Raw genomic sequence first — 23,826 nt, 5'->3', positions numbered from 1 at the left:
TATTAAGGTCCTTTAAAGGTGTTAGCACCACTCTAATCTTGGAATGTCAGTAAAGTTGTCTATTAGCAGAAGTATGCTTGTTTTTTCTGTAGGGAAACGGATTCTAGTTGGGCAAACAAGAAGCTAAAATTTTTCCTCCTTGGAATCCTGAAAATACTATAGAACTTTTTTTTTGTTTTTGCTGAGAAAGATTTGCCCTGAGCTAACATCTGCTGCCAAGCTGCCTCATTTTGTATGTGAGCTGCTGCCACAGCATGGCCACTGACAGACGAGTGGTGTAGGTCCACACCTGGGAACCAAATCCTGGCCGCTGAGGTGGAGCACGCCAAACTTAACCACTAGGCCACTGGGGCTGGCCCTACAACTTCTTTAGGACTGGAGCTAACCTCTAGAATTTAGATGTCAGATAGTGTTTGTGTTGAGCTCAAATTCTTAGGAGAATAGTTTAAAATTATAGTACAATATGATGAAATGTGTCCGTAAGTGACTGAAAAGATAGTAAAAGTGTTTGCATAAGACTAGCAGAACATCAAGCAGAATCCATACTGATGGTACATATGTAAATATGCATGCCAGTAGGTACTATTGTACAAAATTAAAGATAATTTTGCCAAGTACATTTATTGAAAACTTGATTTTTTTTTAAAAGGCTTTCTGCAGCAACCCTATTTCCCAGTAATAAAGTTCAGTGTGCATTCTTCTCTCACAACTGTATGCTCATGTTTTGTTCTGTTCACGTATTCCTTTTTACCCTGGAATGCCTCTTAGTCTTTAGAATTTGGTGCGATTAAAATAAGTACACCTAGTACTTCTCCATTTTACTACCTGTTTTTAGGAAGGCACTAAATATTGTAAACTCCTTGAGGGTTAGAAACATCTCAGAGCCTGTTTCAGTATTGAAGGCATAGTCAGAGATTCTCCGTTTCCTTTCCAGAGAAGTCTGTCTGCAATCACCACTTAACCTGAAGCCAGAAGTAACCACTTTTCTCTGGCTTTCACTGAGCCTTTGTTGTCCTCTTCCAACTTTTCATTCTAGTCTGGAGAATTTTACATGTTTTTCTTACTAGGAAGTGGGCAAGAGGACTGTCTCATCATGTTTGGTCAATACAGATGCTTTCAATAAATGTTTAAGTTGTGAAATGGAAACCCCTCTCTCTCCTAGCTCAGCAGTTGGTTGAAGATCAAGTGAGAAACACTGAAAGCTTTACCCTAAGTTTTTATTGTTCTCAAGCTAATGTGCATAAGACTTACCTGGGAGTGCTTGGTAGAAAATACGTATTCCAAGTCCTACGCCTCAAAGTTGATTCTGTAGTAGAGCATACTGTGAAATCTGCTTTTTTTTTTTTTTGCTGAGGAAGTTTCTCCCTGAGCTAACATCTGTTGCTAATCTTCCTTTTTTTGCTTGAGGAAGAGTAGCCTTGAGCTAACATCTGTGCCAATCTTCCTCTATTTTGTATGCGAGTCACCGCCATAGCATGGGTGACAAGTGTTGTATGTCTGCACCTGGGATCTGAACCCACGAACCCGGCCTGCCACAGCAGAGTGTGCTGAATTCAACCACTACACCACAGGGCCAACCCCAAAATCTGCATTTTTAATATACCTTTAACAATCCCAAATGATTCTGATTAATACAGATGACCCATAAATCACCTTTGGAGAAACTGATCTGTTTGGACTTTACTATCTTATTTGGCTAAGATGTGTGTTTTGCTTCATTCGATTGAGGTACTCCATTGGTTGAGCTTACAGGATTTTTAAAAAAGGACCAGAACGGTGTTTTCCAATGTATGGTTATAAAAGCTTGATACTTATCCCACTTTAATTTTTTTTTTTTTTTTGAGGAAGATCAGCCCTGAGCTAACATCCGTGCCAATCCTCCTCTTTTTGCTGAGGAAGACCGGCTCTGAGCTAACATCTGTTGCCAATCCTCCTCCTTTTTTCTCCCCAAAGCCCCAGTAGATAGTTGTATGTCATAGTTGCACATCCTTCTAGTTGCTGTATGTGGGACGCGGCCTCAGCATGGCTGGAGAAGCGGTGCGTCGGTGCGCGCCCGGGATCCGAACCGGGGCCGCTGGTAGCGGAGCATGCGCCCTTAACCACTAAGCCACGGGGCCGGCCTTATCCCACTTTAATTTAAATAAATATCTTCTACCTTTCAATGAGCATTTACCTAAATAGCAGAGATAGTTAACTGCCTTTGCAGCTGTTTTACTATGTCTTATCAGAATCCTAATCCTTTCTCCTACTTCCACGTTTAACAAGCCATTATTTGATCCTGAAGTCATCTTTTAGGATTGGATGACTAAGCGGAGCACAAAGAGCAGAGGTTATTTTCATACTAATATTCCTAGGATAGTTAAGGCAGGGCTTTAGAAGGTAAGTGGAGGTATCAGCATAGTTTAGTGGAATGCTGAGAATCTGATCTATGGAGGTCACTACCTTTAGATTAAATTATGGGTGTTGAGCTACTGATGGCATTGATTAACATGGAAGGATTTGAATAGAGCAGTGGTTCTTAAGGTGTGGTTTCCTGATGAGCAGCATCGGCGTTGTCAAAACCTGTTGAAAATGCAAATTCTTGGGCCTCATCCAGGCCTACTGGCTCAAACTCTGGGAGTCGGGGCTCAGCCATCTAGGTTTTGATGAGTCAACCGGGTGATCTGATGCACACTAAAGTTTCAGAACCAGTGGAATAGAGTAAGATTTGAAGTTCACCTTCCCTATTGGAGCCTCACATTTTTAGGAGGAACAAAAAGCAGCTGACAAAGTCCGAGTGCTCACCAGTGAAATGTAGACTTTGGAGTTAGATAAACTTGAGTTCAACTCTTGTTAACTTAGTGGCGTTGAGCAAGTCACAACTCTGATCCTAGTTTTCTCATCTGTAAAAGTAGGGATAATAGCTACCTCAGAGTCATTTAAAAGAGCACCTAATACTACCTGGTACTAATATATCCCCAAAGTCAAGTAATTGTCGAGAATAAGATAAGTTGACTGATCAAAGTAAGCTTCTGGTCAAATTCTTTAGTCCTGACATTCATATGAAGCCTAGAACTACTTTTGTAGTAATTCAACCTCTTAAGCAGTGTTCCTTGTTTTTTACAAGGCCCATGGCTGGGCCTTGATACTTATACTTCCTTATAGTTATGAAATTGGAATAATTCATAATGGGAAGAAGGTCCCCTGGAACATAAAAAGGAGCCAGTTACATGATCAGCACCAGAAAGGCTTCTAAAGAACATATATGTGTTTAGGCTTACTCTTTCCATAGCTAGTCTCCCAGGGAATGGCCCGTGCATTTCAAGCACAGTTGATAGTGATACTCTAGACAAAGAGAGCCCCTTGGTTGAATTAGTAATAAGATGCATAAAGCAACGCATCAGCACACTTGACACCTTTATGGCCAGACAAGGTGTGGGCTTGGGGGCATTTTGAGTCCCATGCCTGACGGAAACAAAGGCAGCTTAGACTGAGCTGTGGATTCCTGAGTAGCATAGGCAGGAGGTTTGAAGTCACTTTCACTACTTCCCAGGCATTAAGGGCCTACTTAATAGTAGCAGAGGAGGACAAGCCTGCAGGAATGGACCTGTCCTAATTGAGCTGGCCTGAGAAGGTACATTTTCAGGTTAGACAAGTCCTTTTTTCTCTTAAGTTCTGCCTCCTGGGAAGGGGGAAGCGTTTTCAATGCAGGGATGTCCTTGTGAAAATGTGACTCACTGCAGAGGAGTATATGAAATGCAAATGCCTATCTTAGGGGTCTTGTCCTGGTTAATTACTTTCTTTTGGAGGCAAGAGTGAAATATTCCAACTTTGCCTTGTATTTAGAGAACAAAGATGAGTTAGGAAAAGTGGGATTTGTTTGCCATACTTCTGAAGCTTAAAATAATTGCTCTATCTAGGTTTGACTTATACCTCAGTAGATTAATACCATAGTTGGAATGTTCTCTGGGAACTCATTGAGGCCCTGATGGTCCAAGGGCTCTGTGCAGAAGTGGCCTGCTTTTGAATTGGCCAGTTTAGCCAGGCAAACTTCTCGCTGGCCTTAAGGAACTACACAGTATAGTGCCTTGCCATGTAGGGAAAAGGTCCCTGATTGGGCTCCAGCAGGGGAGTCGGTGATGGAATGGAGTGCTAGGCAAGGAGTCAGGACAAAGGAAGTCTCAGTCCTAGCTTTGTCAGCTGTGACCAGAGCAAATCATACAACGTGGTGCCTCGTGCACCCTGCCAGTAAAAGGAAAGTGTTGACTGGGATCCAAGTTTTCCAGTCAGCACTGTCCAGTAGAACTTTCTGTCATGATGGAAACGTTCTATATCTGTGCCATCCCATGTCGTAGCTGCTAGTCACACGAGACTATTGAGCCCTTGAAATGTGGCTAGTGTGGCCAAAGAACTTAATTTTTAAATTTTATTTTACTTATATTTAAAATAGCTAACGTGTGGCTAGTGGCTACCATATTGACAGCACAGCTCTAGATAAAATTTAGATAAGAGCAAAGAGATTCAGGTTTCGATTTCCCTTGGAATATGGGTGTTTGAGGCTCTTGAAACTAAAAATCCAAAACAGGTTTGAATTTGGTGTGTTATGACTTTGAATAACAGTCTTCCTTATGTATGTCTACATTGCCTTATTCTGGGTGACGTGCTAAGAGGTCTTATGACTGGTAAGTAAAGTTGTGTTTACCAAAGCAGTTGGAAGTTCAGACAGTTCTCCATTTTACTTGACCTGTTTAGTGCTACACAAAGATGAACATTTAGGGTCCTTTGGATTGAATAAATTCTCATTTTGTCTCAGCAACCCTATGAGGGTAGATCATGTCTGTTTTGTAGTTGACAAAACAGATTAACTTACATTTATATACACCTTTGTTGATCATTATCCTTTAAAATGGTTGGTATTAGCTCACAACTTCACTTGAAATTGCAAGTTTTTAGCATGTTGCTATAACAAGAAGTTAATTCATATTTGTTAAATTGTAGTCAGTAATAAGTGAATGTCTGACTATAAGTGGTAGAGAATCTAAGATTGTACCGGCAAGCAAACAGTACCCAAGAGGTTAACTCACCCAGCTTCTATACTCTGTCTGGGGTCTTCTTCTCATTTGCATGCTCATAGTGAATGTAGACTGCATCTTACTTATAAGTAATCTGGCCCACAGTTAGCTAGACAATATTAGCCTGATGGAACAAAATGAGATTTTGTAGCCTTGGCCACTCTGGGGAACACTGACATAGAGTGGACATATGAGGTCTCAGAGAACAACTTGAGAAAATTGCTTAAAGACCAGGGCCAGATCCAGTTTCCTCCAGCTTTAGCTTCAAATTATGATCAGTTATTTTTGCGTTGGGAAGAGGAAACGGAATAGGGATGAAATAAATAGCTAATATTTGAATATTTACTGTCTCTACTTTTGAAGAAACTGAGGGTCAGAGGTGTAAGTTTACTTTTGAAGAAACCAAGGCTCAAGGCTGTGTAGTTTGTAAGTAAGCCACAGAGCTGGGAGCCTAATCCAGGCCTATCTGATTGCAGTTCTTAAATGTGACACAAAACAAGGTAAAGGGGAGCCTGGGTGACTCAACTGCCTCTTGGGAATTCTGGGCTATAGTAGAGCTACCCATGTAGTATCAGACCAAAGGCTTTCATTCTCATTTACAGGGGATCTTTAACCAGACTAATACCATTGACTAGTAGGCTCTGCTGCACTGTAAACTAATGTGTAATCCTTTTCATTATTAAGGAAAGCTTGCCTGCCTATGCAGCCAAGACCCCAGGATAATTTATTTGTTAGCAGTTCAGCTTGTGCTTGGATCCCGTTATTCCAGAAATTAGTAAAACCTGTATTTATCTGAGTACTCAAGAAAAAGAATCTTTTTGTTAGCCAAGAATTAACTAGAATCTTTCCCCCCACCCCTACCCCCCCTTATTTTAGAAGGATCTCTGAAGTCTGTTTGTTTATTAAGGAATTTCGTTGAAGGTGGTTAGCACTACATGAACAAGTACGATGTTGTTCCTACTTCAAGGGGGATAAATAACAAATTTAACTAGCTTGCTGCTTAAGAAGCAGAATTAGCAGTGGGCTCAGCATTGGCTTCCTCTTCAGAGTTCTCATTCATGTGACTGACTTTGTTTAGTTTTGCAGAGCAGGAGTAAATTTTAACCACTTTTAAATCGAGTTGCTTAATGCCATTCATGGGCTGTTTGAAGGAAGGAGAGAGATGAGAGCCAGGCTTAGTATGGATATTGTTTAGGAGAAAGCTTAGGAGTTAGAGAGGAGAGGAGTCATAGGTAAAGCAGGAAAGATATTCTTCACTTACACACTGAGCTTGAGAAAAGCACCTCTCTCTCTGCAAGGGGCATTGGGGATAGTTTCTAGTCACTATTAATTAGTGCAGGGTTCTGCAAACTATGCTTTCTTTTGTATGGCCCGTGAACTAAGAATGGGTTTTATATTTCTTACTGGTTGGGGAAAAAAAATCAAAAAGAATATTATTAAATATACTTGAAACTAATATAATCTTATGTGTCAATTATACCTCAATTTAGAAAAACAGAATATTATTTCATGACACAGGAAAATTATATGAAATTAAAAATCCAGTGTCCATAAATAAAATTTTATTGGAATACAGCCATGCTCATTCATTTACATATAATTTGTGGCTGCTTTTGTGCTACAGTGGCAGAATTGAGTACCTACAGTAGTGATCGAATGGGCCACAAAGCCTAAACTATTTACTGCTTGTTCCTTTACAGAAGAATTTCGGTGACCTGTGGATTGGTGAGTAGTGCTAGTTGCTTATCTGACTGAGTGGTGCTTTTGTGTATCACAGGAAGCTCATAGGACTCTCTTCATGTTACTTGGCAGCCTCCAGCCCCCAAAGGAATCTGTATAAGCCCAGTGTCAAAAGTTTACTGTGTGAGGTTGCAGCTGTATTAAATCTAATCTATATCTTTTCTAGTTATTCATTTTCCCAGCTGAATCCCACTGGAAGGACTCAAGTTACCTGTTTCTCTCTAAGCATGGCTCTGCCCACTAATGTCCAGACAACAAAGAAAATTTCTATTCTAAAGAGCCTGACTACCCTATTCTTTATAAATTGGGGTAACTGTGTCATTCCTTATATAGCTCTTCCTTCTTCCTCTCACATAGGGGCTGGGAGAGTAGCAAGTGAAAACAACCTCTTTCTTCCTCAATTGTAGAGACTCAATATTCTCAGCTGTAAATTAAAAAAAAAAAAAAACATCCGCAGGGACTGACTCAGCACCTTGTGCCTGCCTTTTAAAGCAACAGAGAGACCCAATTGAAATAGAAACTGAAAATGAAATCAGTAGCATGTCCATTATTGCAAGTGGCCGGTATTTGGTATTAATTATTGTTCAAAGGACCAAGAAACAACAAGGCAAGGTATTTCAAAATATGATTCTGGACAGTGTAGATTATGGTCACCTGGAGAGCTTGTGTTACACATATCTGGGGATGATCTAAGTCTCAGGTCTCATATACAGGAAAGTTTGAGAACTATTGCTCTCTAGCATTTAAAATTTTCCTTTTTACCTTAATCCATTTGAACTAAACAATATTTAAATGTCATAAAATTCTTGTGACTGGAAGTGTAAGGGGTCAATAGAGGTCACTTTACAGATTAGAAAACTGGGAACAGAGCAGAGAAATAAATTACCTAGGACCCCATCAGGATGTTGCATAAAAGACATGAAGTTGCTCTAAGGATGTCTTCTTACTGTTAGAAAGTGGAATGGACTTTTAAAATATGTTATTTAGTTCTTGGCATAATGATATGACAGGGAGCAGCCTGTTCTGGCCCCTAAATGTGTTTAGAAATGCCAGCTCAGAAGACCTTCTTATAGTTAATTAGGTAACATACTTTTTTGAAGACAATTTGGTGGTCCCATCACTTAAATCTGAATTCTTTTTTTGTTTTTTATTTTTTAATGTAAATTAATTAGGCCCTGGGATTGAGAACCAGAGGAAGAGAGGAAGATGAACTTGAATTTAAGAAGCATAAGGGAACGAGCAGGATGGGAGAGAAGGTTGTAAAGTAAGTTAAAATAGGGTACATAGACAGGAAGGGGCTGAAAAGACAGACCAGGGTAATTGTAGTGTTGTAAAAGCATAAAAGTAGTCAAATTTAAATGAGGAAGTGGACTGGAAGAGAAAACATCCTCTGACCATTTAACCCTTTTTTGTGTGGGGCTGAAGTCTAAAGCAAACCAATTGGCTGCTTCATGTTGTGTCTTTTCCGTGATATCTGGCCACTAATCTCAGAGTTGCTGATGTTTAAGAACTAAGATAGATTCTCTTAGGTGTTTTCAAGCCAATTTATAGCATTTCTTCTGAACATGTAGACACTTTGGAAAATGTCATGACAGGTTTTAGAAATTTTAAGTTGTGTTGCAGAGCTGATAAAAACAAAATTGAAAATGCTAGGCTTCTGTCTTTGAGCAACTCTGTCTTTTAATGCAGTGTAATTCTCAGTTTCTCATGATGAAATTTTACCAAGTATTGAATATTGAGGAGAAAGACTTAAGCACTTTGCAAAATAATTGGCAACTTTCATTTGATTAAATTTGACCCTTTTTTGGACATGGCTTCCATAATTTCTTATGAAGGTCTTTTCCAGCTGCAACATTAAAGTGTGATTCTGGAACTTCATGGGACCAAATCCTGGGAAACTTGGGCAGTGAAGGAGACCCTTTTTTGCCCTCCCTTTTGAAAGTTACTCACTTAATAGCTGCTGCTGCTGGGAACGGTTAGGGCGGGTATTTTATGTTTATGATGGAACTGAATGAGGGCAGAGACTTGGTATTGTTTCCTCCTATATTTCCACACCTAGAACAATGCCTGACATAGAGTTAGCACTCACTAAATATTTGAATAATAAATATTGTGAACCCCAACTTCTTTAAGGAGAGAAGAAGAAATATTTATACTTTCATCTGTCATCTTCTCAGCTGGAGTTGTTTTTTGTTTTATTAGCTTGAGAGTATTAAGTCTGTAATGGGAGAACCCCATTAGTTTCAATAATGAAGAAGTCTGTCCATGACAAAAGGTCTTGTTTATATACAGTACACATTTGAGGAGAGCAGATGATAATCTGGACTTTAAAAATTGGAAATGTTACTAGTCCCTTCTCTCATTCTTGAGTTTTTAAGGTTTTTCTTTAGAGCTGAATCCTCCCAACATTTTCCTTTTAAATTCTGGAGCTCTTTGAGCTTTTAGTCAGAACAGCCTCTGTCCTGCTTACTTTTAACTGCTCTTGAATTTCGAAAATAGTGATAAGGACTCTCCTATGGGCTACAAATTGAAATCAGCTACCATTAAGCTGGATCACAAACTGGGTTTCCTGGATTGAAACTGGACTGACATTGGTGAAGTCTGAATTTAGACAGCTGTGTGGGGGAAGAGGGAAGAGTAGAATTCTTTCATGACTCAATCCATCCCCCTTCCAGTGATGGGCTTTCAGGCTTCCTGTCTGCCTTTAGTTTGGCATTAAGTTCCTGGGGAGATTCGCGCACCCCTGATACTGACCACACTCCCGGATGGCAGTCTTTATCACAGAGACCAGCTTGTTATCTGTCCTAGACAAAACCAGTCTTCTTTTAAAGTGTTAGAACATACTGGGTGTAGAATGTTAAGTAGAAATGTTGATTTTGTTTAAACTCCAGCTTCTGGGGATGTGGTATTCGTGGGTTTGAAGGTTAGGGAGGAAGGAGAAGATGCAAGGATTTATCCCAGTAGAAGTGATTTAATAAATGAGCAGGTAATAAATATCTTCTTTAGAAAATTAATTTCGTCACTCAGTGTTTTCACCCAAATGCTTCCAGTGTTCACTTTCCTAATGCACTGGTTGTATATTTGTGTGTCAGAGATGAGCAGAGGTTATCTTGGACAAAGTTGTATTGTGAGTGGCTCTTTGGGGAAGGCAGCTTTTGGTTGAATAACTATTTCCCACCCCTGTCCTCCACACACTTGCTTGATGACTGTCTTTGAAGGAGGAGCCCATCATACTGTATAGTTGTTTTAAGTCTCATAAACCTGTCGTCAAAAGTCTGTGTAAAGAGGTCTGGCTTAAAACATGGCAAAGAGCCCTTCTTTATACCATAAAAGTCTCTGCCTTTGTTTATAAGAGAGCAAAGGACTCTTCTCTCCTGCCCCGTTCTGATTACCCTAATAGTTTAGAGGAATGGTAGAGTGGCAAAATGCTTTAAAATCATGGAATAGTTGATAAAAATGATCAGTAATCTGCTGATTCCTTAGCCTTTTCTTTCTCTCTTAAGAAAGTGTAAATGTTTATGCTTGGGTTGAATTGTGATTGCATTAGAGACCCTGGGTGGAATAAGCTTGGCAACACTGTTAGCCACCTACTGATTGCAGCTAAACTAATGCAAATGTGTTCTGCAGGGGGGGTTGTTAACTGGTATTATCAGTGCGTCACTTAAAACCTGTAGGTTTTTTAGGCTTCTGTGTGTATAGAATTGTTAGAGCAGGCCAGATTTTTACTTCTTTCTTCATAAGTACTTTTCTTTCTTGGATCTGCGTACAGGAAAGAAAATCAGACAGCCTTTTATCCATCATTGACTGGTCGCGCAAGGTGAATGGGCATAGTTGCTGCCTTAAATGCATGTATAGAAGCTGAACCCTAAGTTACTTGGAATGATTGTGTAGGCTGTATTCAGTTCTATGTAAATTAATCATGAAGAGGGTTCAGTAATAGTTGTACTTTATTTACAGTTGTCAGCATCTTTGTAATTTTGTGGAGATTAGCCAGGAATTCTATTACAACCATACATAAAGAATTTGATTGACTTTTGAAATAAAATTCTTTAAGTACTTAAATTTTCTGAGCCCCAGTTTCTTGATCTATTAGAGAGGTGACTTTACCAAGGTCACAGATATCAAGTCGATGATGAACAGAGATTTGAAACTGTTAATCACTGATGTGTGCTGCCTTCTTGTAGAGCCAGTAATTAAGTGACTTTTACCCAAGGTCAGTCATACAGTGAGTGCTAGAACAAGGGTTTGAATTGGATCTTTTTCACTCTGTTGAACCAGTCTGCTTCCTCCAGCTTCCTTCGGAAGTCTCTTCCCACATTCTCTGCTACTCTGTGATGTCTCTAATTGGCATTAAGGTTTAGCCATGATCTTTTGTGCTAACTGGATCATTCTTAACATAATTAACAAAGTGTTTTATGGACTTGGTTTCCTTTTTCATATAATTTGTGTATGTGTCCGGTTTCCCTATGAGGAGTGAACTCTTCATCTCATGCCTGGTTTGGCACTGATTTGGCTACTTGGGGCTGACTCTGTACCTGGTTTCCAAACCTGCAGCTTCATTGTCATCCTGGGATTAGGCTAGCTTTCAGGAACTTTATAACAGTTGGGTCCAATTTTGCTGGACATATTTGATACTGAAGTTGCTTATTCCTGGGTGTTTTGTTTCCCTTCTTTCTAAGCAGAGGTTTAGGACTCTAAAGCTACAAGAAGTGGGAGTGTATCTATATCTTTTTTTAAAGAAACTGCTTTTGGGACACAGGGCTTTAGAGAGGCAAATTAAATATAACTCTGGGATTTATTTTTAATATGCTCCTGACAAGAATCAAATGTACCGTTTCCTAGCTGGAGGAAGTCTATCTCAATTTTGCTCAATCATGAGAACATGAGTTTTTCAGTAATATAATAATAATAATAATAATAATAATAATAATATAGTTGACTTTCATGGCTCATCTGCCAAGAATGCCCTTTCTCCTTCCTTTCCTTTGCTAACTCCCTCTTAGCCTTTAGTAAGACTTATTAGCTGAAACACTGCCTCCTCCAGGAAGCCTATGTTGACTCCTCATTGCCTTCTTGGATCCAGACTCTCTATTTCTTCTTGTTCTCTGGTGGAATCAGGCTGTTCTCCCTCCTTATATTACTTTTTACTTGGAAACAAAGGAGGCAGTTAACTCAGATTCAATGTTTTTACTCTTGAAGACTTTTTTCAAAGTGCCCATAAATTAAGTAATCGTGCTGCCTTACTATCCTTACTGAAAAATAGCAGCGGAGCAGAAAAGCAGAAGATTCTGCCATCATGTAAGAGATGGAGGTAATGACCCCCAAGTGTTTCATGTGTAGACATTTGGGAAAATGTCTGTTACCTTTATAAAAAGTTTATATAGTTTCTAAATATAGGAGCATCATGATGCAATTAAAACACTGTTACTTTAATGTCAATCATTTGACATTTGAGATTTTGAGGGTGGGAAAGGAATTTTATTATTTTTTTTTTATAATTTTTTTTTGCGTGTGTGAGAAAGATCAGCCCTGAGCTAACATCTGATGCCAATCCTTCTCTCGCTCTTTTTTTTTTTTTTTTGCTGAGGAAGATTGGCCCTGGGCTAACATCTATGCCCATCTTCCTCTGCTTTATATGGGATGCCGCCACAGCATGGCTTGAACAAGCGGTGTGTCGGTGCGTGCTCGAGATCCGAACCTGCGAACCCCAGGCCGCCGAAGCGGAGCGCATGCACTTAACTGCTGTGCTGCTGGACTGGCCCCAGGAATTTTAATTCATTTCAGCAAGTCTAAAATTAAAAAAGGTTTTTTCCCTGCTGACTTAATTTCATCTGCCTTCACATATACATAGAACAGCATACATTTTCTGCGTTGGAACTGTATCTTGAGGCTAAACTAGATATCAAAAGAGAGTGTGTAAGTTAGTTTTGTTAGATATTGCCAAATTCCCTCTCCATAGGGGTTATATGAACTACCTGTACCTTTTTAGAGATGTTAAAAGACGCAAAAATGTGTCTTAGATTTGATAAAATCGGTACCACCCAGAGTTGTGAAAACTAGAGGTGATAGGTAAAGCATACTACCTTGTGTAGAGTACACACCTAGTAAGCAGTCACTATTACTATTACCTTTTGTGAAATGGGGATAATATTTCCTTATCATAGGAGTGGTAAGAAAATTGAATGAGACAATGTTTGTAAGTACTCTAGCATGGTTCTGGCACCTATATTAGTGCCCTTTTTCTCTTGCATGCCTTAGGCCATGGCTGTTTGAGTTCATATCTTATTTACCTTACTGGATTATAAACTCCTTGAGGGCAGAGTCCATGTCTGATGAGTCTTTAGCAGGGTACTTTGGATTTAAGAATATATTTTAAATGGTTATAAACTGAAGTAGCCCTGAGAATATAATTCTGAATCCAGTAGTAAAAGATTTCCTTTTGTTTTGTACATTAACCATCAAGTCCTTGTGTAATGCTAGCCAGCAACTATTCCTGCAATCGGAGAAGACACAGATACTTTTCCTCTTTTGTCACTTGGAAGGCTCTTTACTTAAAATCTTTGTTAACCTCAGAGTACACTTTAGATAATAACAAAAGATGTTGATTCCTATTTTATCTATTCATTTAGATAGAATGTTATCTGTCCTTATGGAGTAACTCCAGTTAAGGTAGAGTGAAAGGAATTAGTTGTTACATGTCTTCTGTCTTCTCAAGGCTGCCTTATTTCAGGGATCTTCCTCCCATGTCTTCATCTTGAATTTTTGAATGCTAGGATTTGAAACACTTGTTATCAGGAGGTTATTAGGTGACCTGAATTCACAATGAATGAAGTGTTCTGGTGATTTAATATACAGTGGTTTGCATCTTTCATTTCTAATCTGTCAAGTCAAGTTCAACATGGTTCTTTTTGCATTTAACAGATGCTTGAAGAAGCAAGATCTTTTCTCCAAACATTTTAACAATATCTATTCTTAGGTGAATCCAGTTAATCTTCAAAGCCATTAGTATGCTGTCTACATATATTTTCACCATGAGGGATGTAGATCAATATGCCCTTATTGGCTTCAATTTTTCACTTACTGGCTTCTTTTCTGACCAACATCTTTAGTCAGATGTCCCACTGTTACCTTAAATATAATATGACTTCAATTAGTTTCATCATTTCTCCAGTCTTTTTCCTTCTCCCCGTCTTTGCTCTGCACAGCTTTTCTGTATCTTTGAAGGCACCTCGTTCTAGTCACCTGGACCCAGAGTCTTTGAGTCTTTGACTCTTCCTCTGCATTCATTTATTACACATAGCAGTGAGTTCCTGGAACTGGGTTCTACTTCGATTTTTCTCAACATGCTTTTACATTTTTTTCCTTCCTTCTCAGCCCCTCTGCTATCACTTTTTTTTCTAGACTGCTTCAAAAACCACTAGCTAGTTATTTTGCTTTTACCTTTCTACCCACACTGCCCTTCAATTAATCTTCCTTAAGTATGGCTTTTATTTTGTTGCTTTTCTGCTTGAAGTGGCTCCCTGTCATCCTTGGAGTAGGACACCCTGACTCTTGGGTTAGTTTTATCTGTCAAACTTTATCTCTTACTGCTCTTTAACACAAATCTTCTCTTGGACTAGGCTAGTCTTCTCCTTGCTGTACCCTTATATAATGAGACAAATAAGGGATTGGAAGAGAAGAAGCTTAAAGATAGTGTTTAACTTTTTATTATGAAAAGTGTCAAGCATATACAGTAGTAGAGAGCAGTATAATGAGCTCCCATGTATCTTATCCACCCACTTCAATAACCATCAACCTCTTGCCAATCTTGTTTTATCTATCCCATATTCACCAATTCTTTGTGCCTGAGAGTATTTTAAAGAAACTTCCAGCCATCATTCACATTCAAATGTATTTCCATTTGCATTTTTAGAAGTTATTTATCTATCACTTTACCTAGTGCAGATTATCTCTACAGTTTCCTTGTCAGTTTGGTAATTTAGTTTGTTTACACACTTTTGCTGTTCAGGAGGCACCTCATTCTGTTTCTCCTCGGAAGGCCCAGTCTGCCATGTGGAGCTATGCTATAGCCATTCAGATATTGGTCTTATATTATACTTTTGGGTACCTGTCACAGCACATATAGCACAATTGGAGCATATAGTAGACACGTAATAATAACTTCGTTTAAAATTAGAGACACTTAGGGTTCAGATCTTTGACCTAGGTCTTATTTGCATCAGTGGAATTATTCAGCCACAGCCTTAAAGTTTCTTACCAGACATTTTGGTTTTGTGTTCTTAGATTAGCAATTGCTTTAGAAGACTTGGAGACCTGGCTTTAAAATAAATTTTGAAGTTCTCTGCTCTTAAAAAGATAATGTTATTGGCAGACTGGTTATCTGAAACCTATCTGGAATTTTTTTCAATTTATCTTTTACTTACTTTCCTTTTTCTTTAAATTTTAGTGCTTTTTCATGAATTAAACTACTTTTTCCTTGTGTATACTAGTATTTGTCAAAATAAATTTTTAAGGGGCCGGCCCGGTGGCGCAAGCGGTTAAGTGCGCGCGCTCCGCTGCGGCGGCCCGAGGTTCGCTGGTTCGGATCCCGGGCGCGCACCGACGCACTGCTTGGCAAGCCATGCTGTGGCGGCGTCCCATATAAAGTGGAGGAAGATGGGCACAGATGTTAGCCCAGGGCCGTCTTCCTCAGCACAAAAAAAAAAAAAAGAGGAGGATTGGCGGATGTTAGCACAGGGCTGATCTCCTCACATAAAAATAAAAAAATAAAAATAAAAAAAAAATAAATTTTTAAGCTTGGTAATTTTTAAAAATAACTTTTATTTTTTATTGCAAAAGTGACTCATCATGGGGAAAAGTTGGAAAACAAGGTGAAGTATACGCACAAAAACTCAAGTTGCTCATAAATTTACCACCCAAAAATAACTACTTTTTAACATTTTGGTATCTGTCTTCTAGTCTTTTACGTATGTTTGTTTATGTCTTTGTGTGTTGAATTATACACAGTAATTTTTTTTTTTAATATTATGTCCCTGCCATATCTTTGGGCCATAATAGCAGACCCTAATGTTCTGTTTCTTGTTTGTTAAATCTGACCTATAAGCAAAATCAAACAACACAGACTTCATTCCAGGTTGAAGTGCTGGTGGCATGTTTTGTCATTATTATGGCTTTAACCATAAGTGCTTAGTTTGGGCAGAAGTAATGGGGGTATTTATTACTGTCAAGTAAACAGAGGCCACCAACTTTGTGTATCTGATTGACTCAGCATTTTAAAATTTTAGACTTGAGAATTTTAGAAGTTGTAGGATTCTGTATGCTGCATGGCAGATTGGGTTCAGGTCCTACTTCTGACACTGTCCCATCTCTGTGGGGTGAGAATTTCTTATAACGAGGGGTATGATCATGCAAATTGCTGTTTCCCTGGGGCCTGGCACAAAATAGATGTTTAATGAATTATGCCAGATGTGGCTTCTTTTGCTGTTAGCCAGGAATTGATAAACACACGCATGCCTATACATTATTATTAGTTATCTATTTCTACAAAACATATTACCCCAAAATTTATCAGCTTAAAACAGCAAACATTTGTTTTTTCACACAGTTTCTGTGAGCCAGGAATCCAGGAGCAACTTAGCTGGGTCATTTTGGCTCAGGGTCTGTCATGAGATTGCAGTCATTAGAAGGCTTAACTGACACTAGAGGACCTACTTCCAAGATGGTTCACTCACCTGGCTGTTGTCAGGAAGTTTCAGTTCCTCACCACATGGGCCTGCCTGAGTGTCCTGACAGCATGGCAGCTGGCTTCTCCTAGAGCAAGGAGAAAGATCCAGGTATCAGAAGTCATATACTGACATTTCTATTTTATCCTGTTTTTTGGAGTGAGGCACTAAGTCCAGCCAGTATTCAAGGAAAAGGCAATTAGGCCACACCTCTTGAAAGGAGAAGTTATCAAAGAATCTGTTGGTCATGTTTTAAAGCCACTACACGTGTTGGATACATAAACTTACAATTCATTCATATTCAACATTGGGGTGACCTTACCCCAGTGCACTGCATATTTAATAGGCCCCCTGGGGTTAATTCTGATACACACTAAAATTTGAGCGTCACTAACCTAAATAATTGTAGAGAGATACCACATTCATGGATCAAAGACACAACGTTTTGATGTCACTTCTCCCCAAATTGTCCTGTGAACACAAACTCCTAGCTGGCTTTTTTTTTTAAGAAATTGACAAACTGAATCTAAAACTTATATGGAAATGCAGAAGACACTGAATGGCTAAAACAATTTTGAAAAAGAACAAAGCTAAAGTACTTTATTACCTGATTTCAAAATTTACTATGAAGAAGAAAACTTACTGTAAAGCTATAGTACTCAAGATAGTGTGTGTTCGTGTAAGGATAGAGTAGAGTCCAGAAATAGACCTGCAATTATATGGTCACTTCATTTTCAGTAAAGAAGTTAAGGCAATTCACTGGGGAAGGGCTGTCTTTTAAAAAAATGATGCTAGAACAACTGGACATCTTTATGGATTTAAAAATGTATCCTGTCCCTTACCTCTATAAAACTCCTAGAAAGAAAAATTCATAATATATATATCTAACCAAAAAATTGTAATCCAGAATGTATAAAGAACTCTTACAACTCAGTAATAAAAAGACAAACAAATATTTTTAAAATGGTGAAGATTCGGAGAGATACTTCACCAAAGAAGGTACATATGAGTGGCCAGTAAGCACATGAAAGGTGCTCATCATTTAATCAGGAAACTGGCTTAAAACCACAGTGAAATACTACTACACACCTGCTAGAGTGGCTGAAATTAACGACTGATAATACTAGGTGTTGGTGAGAATGTGTGGCAGTTGGAACTCTAATGTATTGTTGGTGGGAATGTATAATCATACAGCCACTTTGGAATACAGTGTGGCAGTTTCCTATATAATTAACATACACTTACCATATGACCCAGTAATTTCACTACTAATTATGTACCCAAGAGAAATGAAAACTTGTATACACAAAACTTGTATATGAATGTTCATAGCAGATTCGTTCATAATAACCAACGCCTGGAAACAACTCAAATGTCCATCAATAGGTGAATAGATAAATAAATTGCAGTATATCCATACAGTGGAATACCACTAGGCAATAAAATCTAACCAACTACTGGTACATCCAGCAACATGGATGAATGTCAACAATATTATGCTGAGTGAAAGAGGTCAGACACCAAGAGTAAATCCTATATGATCACATTCATATGAAACTTTAGAACTCTAGCCAAATCTAATCCATAGTGCTGGCAGATCAGTGGTTGCTTCGAGCTGGGGCAGAAGATGGGGATTGTCTGGGAATGGGCACACGGGAAACTTTATGGGGTGATGGAATTGTTCTAAATTTTTATTTTGGTGAGGATTACACTTGTGCATATGTTTGTGAGACTTATCACACTGTGTCTTTGAAATGTGTTTATTTTACTGTATACAAATTATACTTCATTAAAGTTGATTTAAAAACAGGTATCTCGAGGTTTGGATTTTCTAGAAGTTACATAGATAACCATCTGATTTTGAGAGTCAGTGTTCAAGATTTATCCCTTGGTATCATTTGTGACTTAGTCTTAATAGTACCAGATCCAGGGAAAAGAATGCCAAACTGTTGCTTCCTTTTACAGTACAACTGGCTCCCCTCCTCCTGCATGTTTGTAACACGCCTTGTTTTAGAGGCAGGGTAATGGGATGACTTTTCTGGGCTACTTTGTGAAATCTTTCCTTCCAATGGAATGTGCTATTATGGCTACCATGCCATTTGAATCCTGTCATTGTGCTTCTTGACCAGCTTGTCAAGGTAGATGGGCAGGAGATAGCTCATGACTCCTCTTAACTGACTTATCTCTTATGGTTGCAGATTCTCATAAACACAAAGATAAACACAAAGATCGAGAACACCGGCACAAAGAGCACAAGAAAGACAAGGAGAAGGACCGAGAAAAGTCCAAGCATAGCAACAGGTAAGGGTTGAACCAGCAAGTCCCTCGTCATTCAGCAGTGGGTGGCTGTGACTTTGCTCACCTGGAATAGGCCTTAACTTGAGCCACAGGTAAACAGCATGGATAGTGAAGTAAGCAGAGACTGTATTTGACTCCAGAGTTACTAAAAGGATGGCCTTGATAATTCAGGCCTTACTGGGAATGCCATTCTTCAGATCAGGATGTACAAAGCAAGTATGGTGAATTTTCTTTCAATATATACCTCATTAAAAATAGTATTTTTACCTAAGACAGCTATAGATTCATTGTAACAAATGATAGTATTTAACCACATGTCCAGACTCTGCTTGCCTAGACAAAAGGTGACTGGATTGGAGGCTTGATATATTTTTTTTTTCTTCTTCTTTCTGTACTTTAAAAGGTATAAGTTAAAAATTCTTAACTTGGGCTTCCATGGTCTGTGAGCCCCTGAAATCATATGCAGAAGATTGGGTATATGAGATTTTCCTGGAGAGAGCGTTCCTAGCTTTCATGAGGTTATCAGGGGGGTTCAGCTCTTGCAAAAGCCAATCACAACCAATAATGCTCAATAGTGCTGCCCTCTGGGGTCCAAGCCTCAGAAAGATGTTTTCTTGTTCGTTTTGCTCCCGTTTTTTTTGGTGTAGAAAGTGAATGGTTAAGCCCAAAGTCTTAGGGTATCTTTGGATATAGGACCACTTACTGAAAATGATGACTTATGCTTCCATTTTGAGTAAAGGCAGTTGTTGGTGAGAAGGCCATATGGTATTCCCATAGTGGCCCAAGTTTTGTTAGAAGGGAATGTAAAGATCAATCATTTATTGGACAAATGCCTCCAGCCTAGAGTCTCTTGGAACTACTTCGTTAGCTTAGCTTATTGTCTGTAGACAAGTTAAAGTGAGAATTGCTTTCTAACTCTCTTCTTTTTATGAATCATTAAAATTCAAAAAATATTTCTAATGAATTCTTTTTATGAATAAGTCTTTATGAATCATTAAAATAACTAGATGAATTTTTTCTAGTGGGGACATTTCTTCACAAATCGTCTACCACTCCTGTGGTCTTTTCTCCCTACCACTCACTCATTTCTTAACACTTGATCATCTAGTTTCCATTTTCATTACTCTAGTGAATTTAATCTCAGTGGTTGCATCTAGTCTCAGTTCACATGCATCTTCTCCAAGTTATAGTTGTCCAGCTCATACTAATATCTACCAAAGTAGATTTGAGTGCAAAGAATATTGCCAGGAATAAAGAAGTTCATTTCATAATGATGAGACCAATTAACCAGGAGGACATAACTATAAATGTTTATATACTAATATCAGAACCTCAAAATACATGAAGTAAAAACTGACAGAACTGCAAAGAGACATAGACAATTCATAATTATAGTCAGATTTTACTACCTTTTTCTCAATTGATAGTATAAACAGAAAATCATTAAGGATGTAGAAGACTTGAACATCATCAGCCAACTTGCTTAATTGACATGTACACTCAGCAGAATACACATGGAATATTTGTCATGATGCACCATATTCTGGGCCCAGCCCTCCTTCTTAAAACTGACTTTCTTTGGCTTTCATGTCTCTATCTTTTTCTACCTTTCTGGCCACCTTTTTCATTTCCTCTTTCTAAGGTGCATAGTGATTCTCTAATAGTCTTTGGCTCTCTTCCTCTGCTCCCTCTCTTGCTTTTTACCGTTCTCTCACATTCCATATTCAGTCTTGCTGGACTTCTTTTCAATTCCTCAAACACAGCATGTTTTCTGCTACTTCTAAGTCTTAAAATGTGCTATTACTGGTTCTGCAATACTCTATTGCCCTCTTAATATCATTCTTTTGGTTGCAGCTTAGGCTTTACTTCCTCTAGGTATCCTTTCTGCCTACACCCTCATATTAAGTGCCACTTCTTTGTACTCTCTGACACCTTGAATAAATATCCCTATCATAGTAATTACCAAGTTGTGCTGGTGTTGTAATTGTCTCTTTACTTTTCTGTATGCCCTCCTATACTCTTAAGGTCCCTGGGAGCAGAGTTGAGGTCTGTTGTATTCATTTTACATCCTCAAAGCTTAGTATAGTACCTGGCAGATAGGAGGCACTTATTGGTATATATTTATTGCATCAATGAGTGGATAACCTGTGGGTACCTCAGTTTCCACCTTCTCTCTTCTTTTCACATATTCTCAATATTCTATAGGATAGTTCCATTTGGCTATCCCATTTTTCAAAGAGTTTTTCGTGTGTTTGTTGTGAAATACACATAACATAAAGTTTACTGTTTTGAAGTGGCATTAAGTACATTCCCAGTATTGTACAACCATCACCAGTATACATCTCCGGAACTTTGTCATCATCTCAAATAATCTCTGAACTCACTAAGCAATACCTCCCTTTCTCCCTTTCCCCCTATCCCTTAGCAACTTCTATTTGACTTTCTATCTCTATGAATTTGCCTATTCTTGGTAGCTCATATAAGTGGAATCATAAAATATTTGTCCTTTTTGTCTGGCTTATTTCCCTTGTTTTCAAGGTTCATCATGGTGTTGCATATCAAAATTCCATTCCTTTTTATGGCTGCATAACATTCCATTGTACATCTGTATCACATTTTAAAAAATCCATTCATCTGTTGATGGATACTTGGGTTGTTTCCACTTTTTGGCTATTGTGAATAATGCTGTTATGAACATGGGTGTACAAGTTTGAGTTCCTGCTTTCAATTCTTTGGGGTATATACTTAGGAGTAGAATTGCCGAATTACATCAAACAGGTATTTTTATCCTGCTTGCCATGTTTATGATGTGCTAGTTGATGTGAAGTGCCAAAAAAATATGAGATAATCTTTGACTATGAAGAACTTTATCATCTGAGGAAAATGCTTATAGATCAGATGAAGAAATGCTATCTTTTGTTACCCAGAAATCTGTCCAAAAAACTTTAAAAAGATAGAATATTTAAAACATAAGCTTTTACAAATTGATTTCTTCTTCTCTGGCATGTCTTACTTCACCAACCATAATTTGCAAATGTGGTGGGAGAGAAGATTAGGTAGAAGTGGCATAAAAGGCTTTGGGACATAAGTTTGACCCTGCCCAGTTTTACCAAAATCTCCTTTTTAAAAATATAAGATTTTATTTTGGTGTCATTTTTCTTGAAAAGTCCAAAAAGCTTCATCACCTCTATCTAGGAGAAGGCCATGTCCTGGTCCATCTACTTAGGTCTCCTGTGATCTTGACTAGGTTACCTAACCTTCCTCAACTCAGTTTCCTCATTAACACATGCTTCAGAGGGAACCCATGGGAGTCAATAAATACAAAAGTGCTTTGTGAACTGCTCTACAAATGTGAGGAGATGATATTTTGTACCTCTATGAAAAGCTTACTTTTCCAAGATTATAGCATAGGCAAATTCAGGAATTTGTTATATGCGGTTTTGTGCCTTTTAATATTTTCTTCATTTCTAATCAAAATACTTAAGAAAATAATAGCCTGTTTGCCAAGAGGCATTGGAAAAACCTGGCCTGAGTTTCCGTTGACCATGACTAAATCTAGCCCTGGATCTCTAATTCACATGTAAGTTTAAGACAGTTTAACCAGATGATGTGTAGTAAGCAGACTTTTAAATACTTCCTGTTTTGACCTCTACTGACACAATACCTCTTTGCAACAAAGCAAGTGTATTGCTTATATTCCAGTAAAATATGTATTTTATGTCGTGTTCCTTTTTAAGTGACTTCTGATCTTTCTAGTAATTTTGGGCTTTTTCATTTTTCTTCTGTAGCAGATTAGGAAAACCTTGAGGATTGTTTAATCACCTCTGAAGCCCAGAATAATTAAGATTTAGCATGTTCTATTCCAAAATGCTTCACTTGATTCCAACACTTTGCTAATCAATCCTGCCTAACTTGGTGGCTATCTATTATAAGGAAACAAATTTTACACTAATGTATTTCTGTGTTCCTTCTTCTCTGCTAGTTATTAGCATCAATCATTTCTCATTAGCCTGCACTTAGGACCTAAATCCAGGAGGCATCTTTCTCTTGCATAGTAACATGTATGCATACTTGCAGTGTCAGAGAATGGGAAACCACATTTTCTAGTGAGACAGTGGGATGTCGACCTACCCCTCAGGGGATCCCATCTTATTCATAATGCTTTCTTCTTTGTTGTTCTCCCTCAAGGTGCAAAATAAGGGAGAGAGTATTAAAGATCATTCCATCTTATATTTTCCTGTGGACAGGAGTCTGAGGTGACATGCCCAAAGTCACATGGCAATGTGGTAGCAGAGCGAGGAGGAGAGACCAGGGCTTCTGAGTCCTAGTATGTTTTCCTCTCATTACATTATTCCTTCCAGAAAAAAAAAAACTCCCTCCCTAAGAAAGGTTAGTTGTGTAGCTAAACTATAAACTATCTTTGTTTAAATATAAGCACCTCTTTTTCTCATATGCATGTGGTAGGCAGCTCAGGTTTTAAAATGCCAGATCATTTCAGGCACTGCCTCTTTCTTTGGGCCCCAAATCCCTGAAGTTTTTGGCAGTAGAAGTATTAGTCTCATTAAATTCTTTCCCTATGAAAGCCCTATCCCTGACTATCTCCTGTTTGGTCTCTAACATCACAGGAAGAGTTTATACCAAAGTCAAATTAAAAATAATTTCTTCTGTTATTTATCTCTGACACTAGGGCCGGCCCCGTGGCTTAGCAGTTAAGTGCGCGCGCTCCGCTGCTGGCGGCCCAGGTTCGGGTCCCGGGCGCACACGACGCGCGGCTTCTCCCAGCCGTGCTGGGGCCACGTCCCACATGCAGCGGCTGGAGGGATGTGCAGCTGTGACATACAACAATCTGCTGGGGCTTTGGGGGGAAAAAAATAAATAAATAAGAAAACTAAATTTATCTCTGACACTGCTTCTACTAGCATTAATATTTAGAACTTCAGGTCCTTTTAAAAAATACATAAATCCTCTCAAAAGAAACAAAAAGAGTATTCTTACTAGATGCTAAGGAACCATTC

The 23,826-nt window shown here is 38.6% G+C and overlaps 1 protein-coding gene across 1 annotated transcript in view; it reads left to right on the top strand.

Annotated features, from left to right (window-relative positions):
- TOP1 (DNA topoisomerase I) overlaps positions 1 to 23,826 on the top strand; it is an 86,465-nt gene that overhangs the window by 11,105 nt on the left and 51,534 nt on the right. The window contains exon 3 of the mRNA XM_058562694.1: positions 18,712 to 18,814. Within this exon, the coding sequence (XP_058418677.1) occupies positions 18,712 to 18,814 (103 nt within the window). The remainder of the gene's footprint in view (positions 1 to 18,711; positions 18,815 to 23,826) is intronic.

Source organism: Diceros bicornis, chromosome 19 (assembly GCF_020826845.1).
Source record: "Diceros bicornis minor isolate mBicDic1 chromosome 19, mDicBic1.mat.cur, whole genome shotgun sequence".
Taxonomy (NCBI): domain Eukaryota; kingdom Metazoa; phylum Chordata; class Mammalia; order Perissodactyla; family Rhinocerotidae; genus Diceros; species Diceros bicornis.
This window is presented reverse-complemented; position numbering and strand designations above follow the sequence as displayed.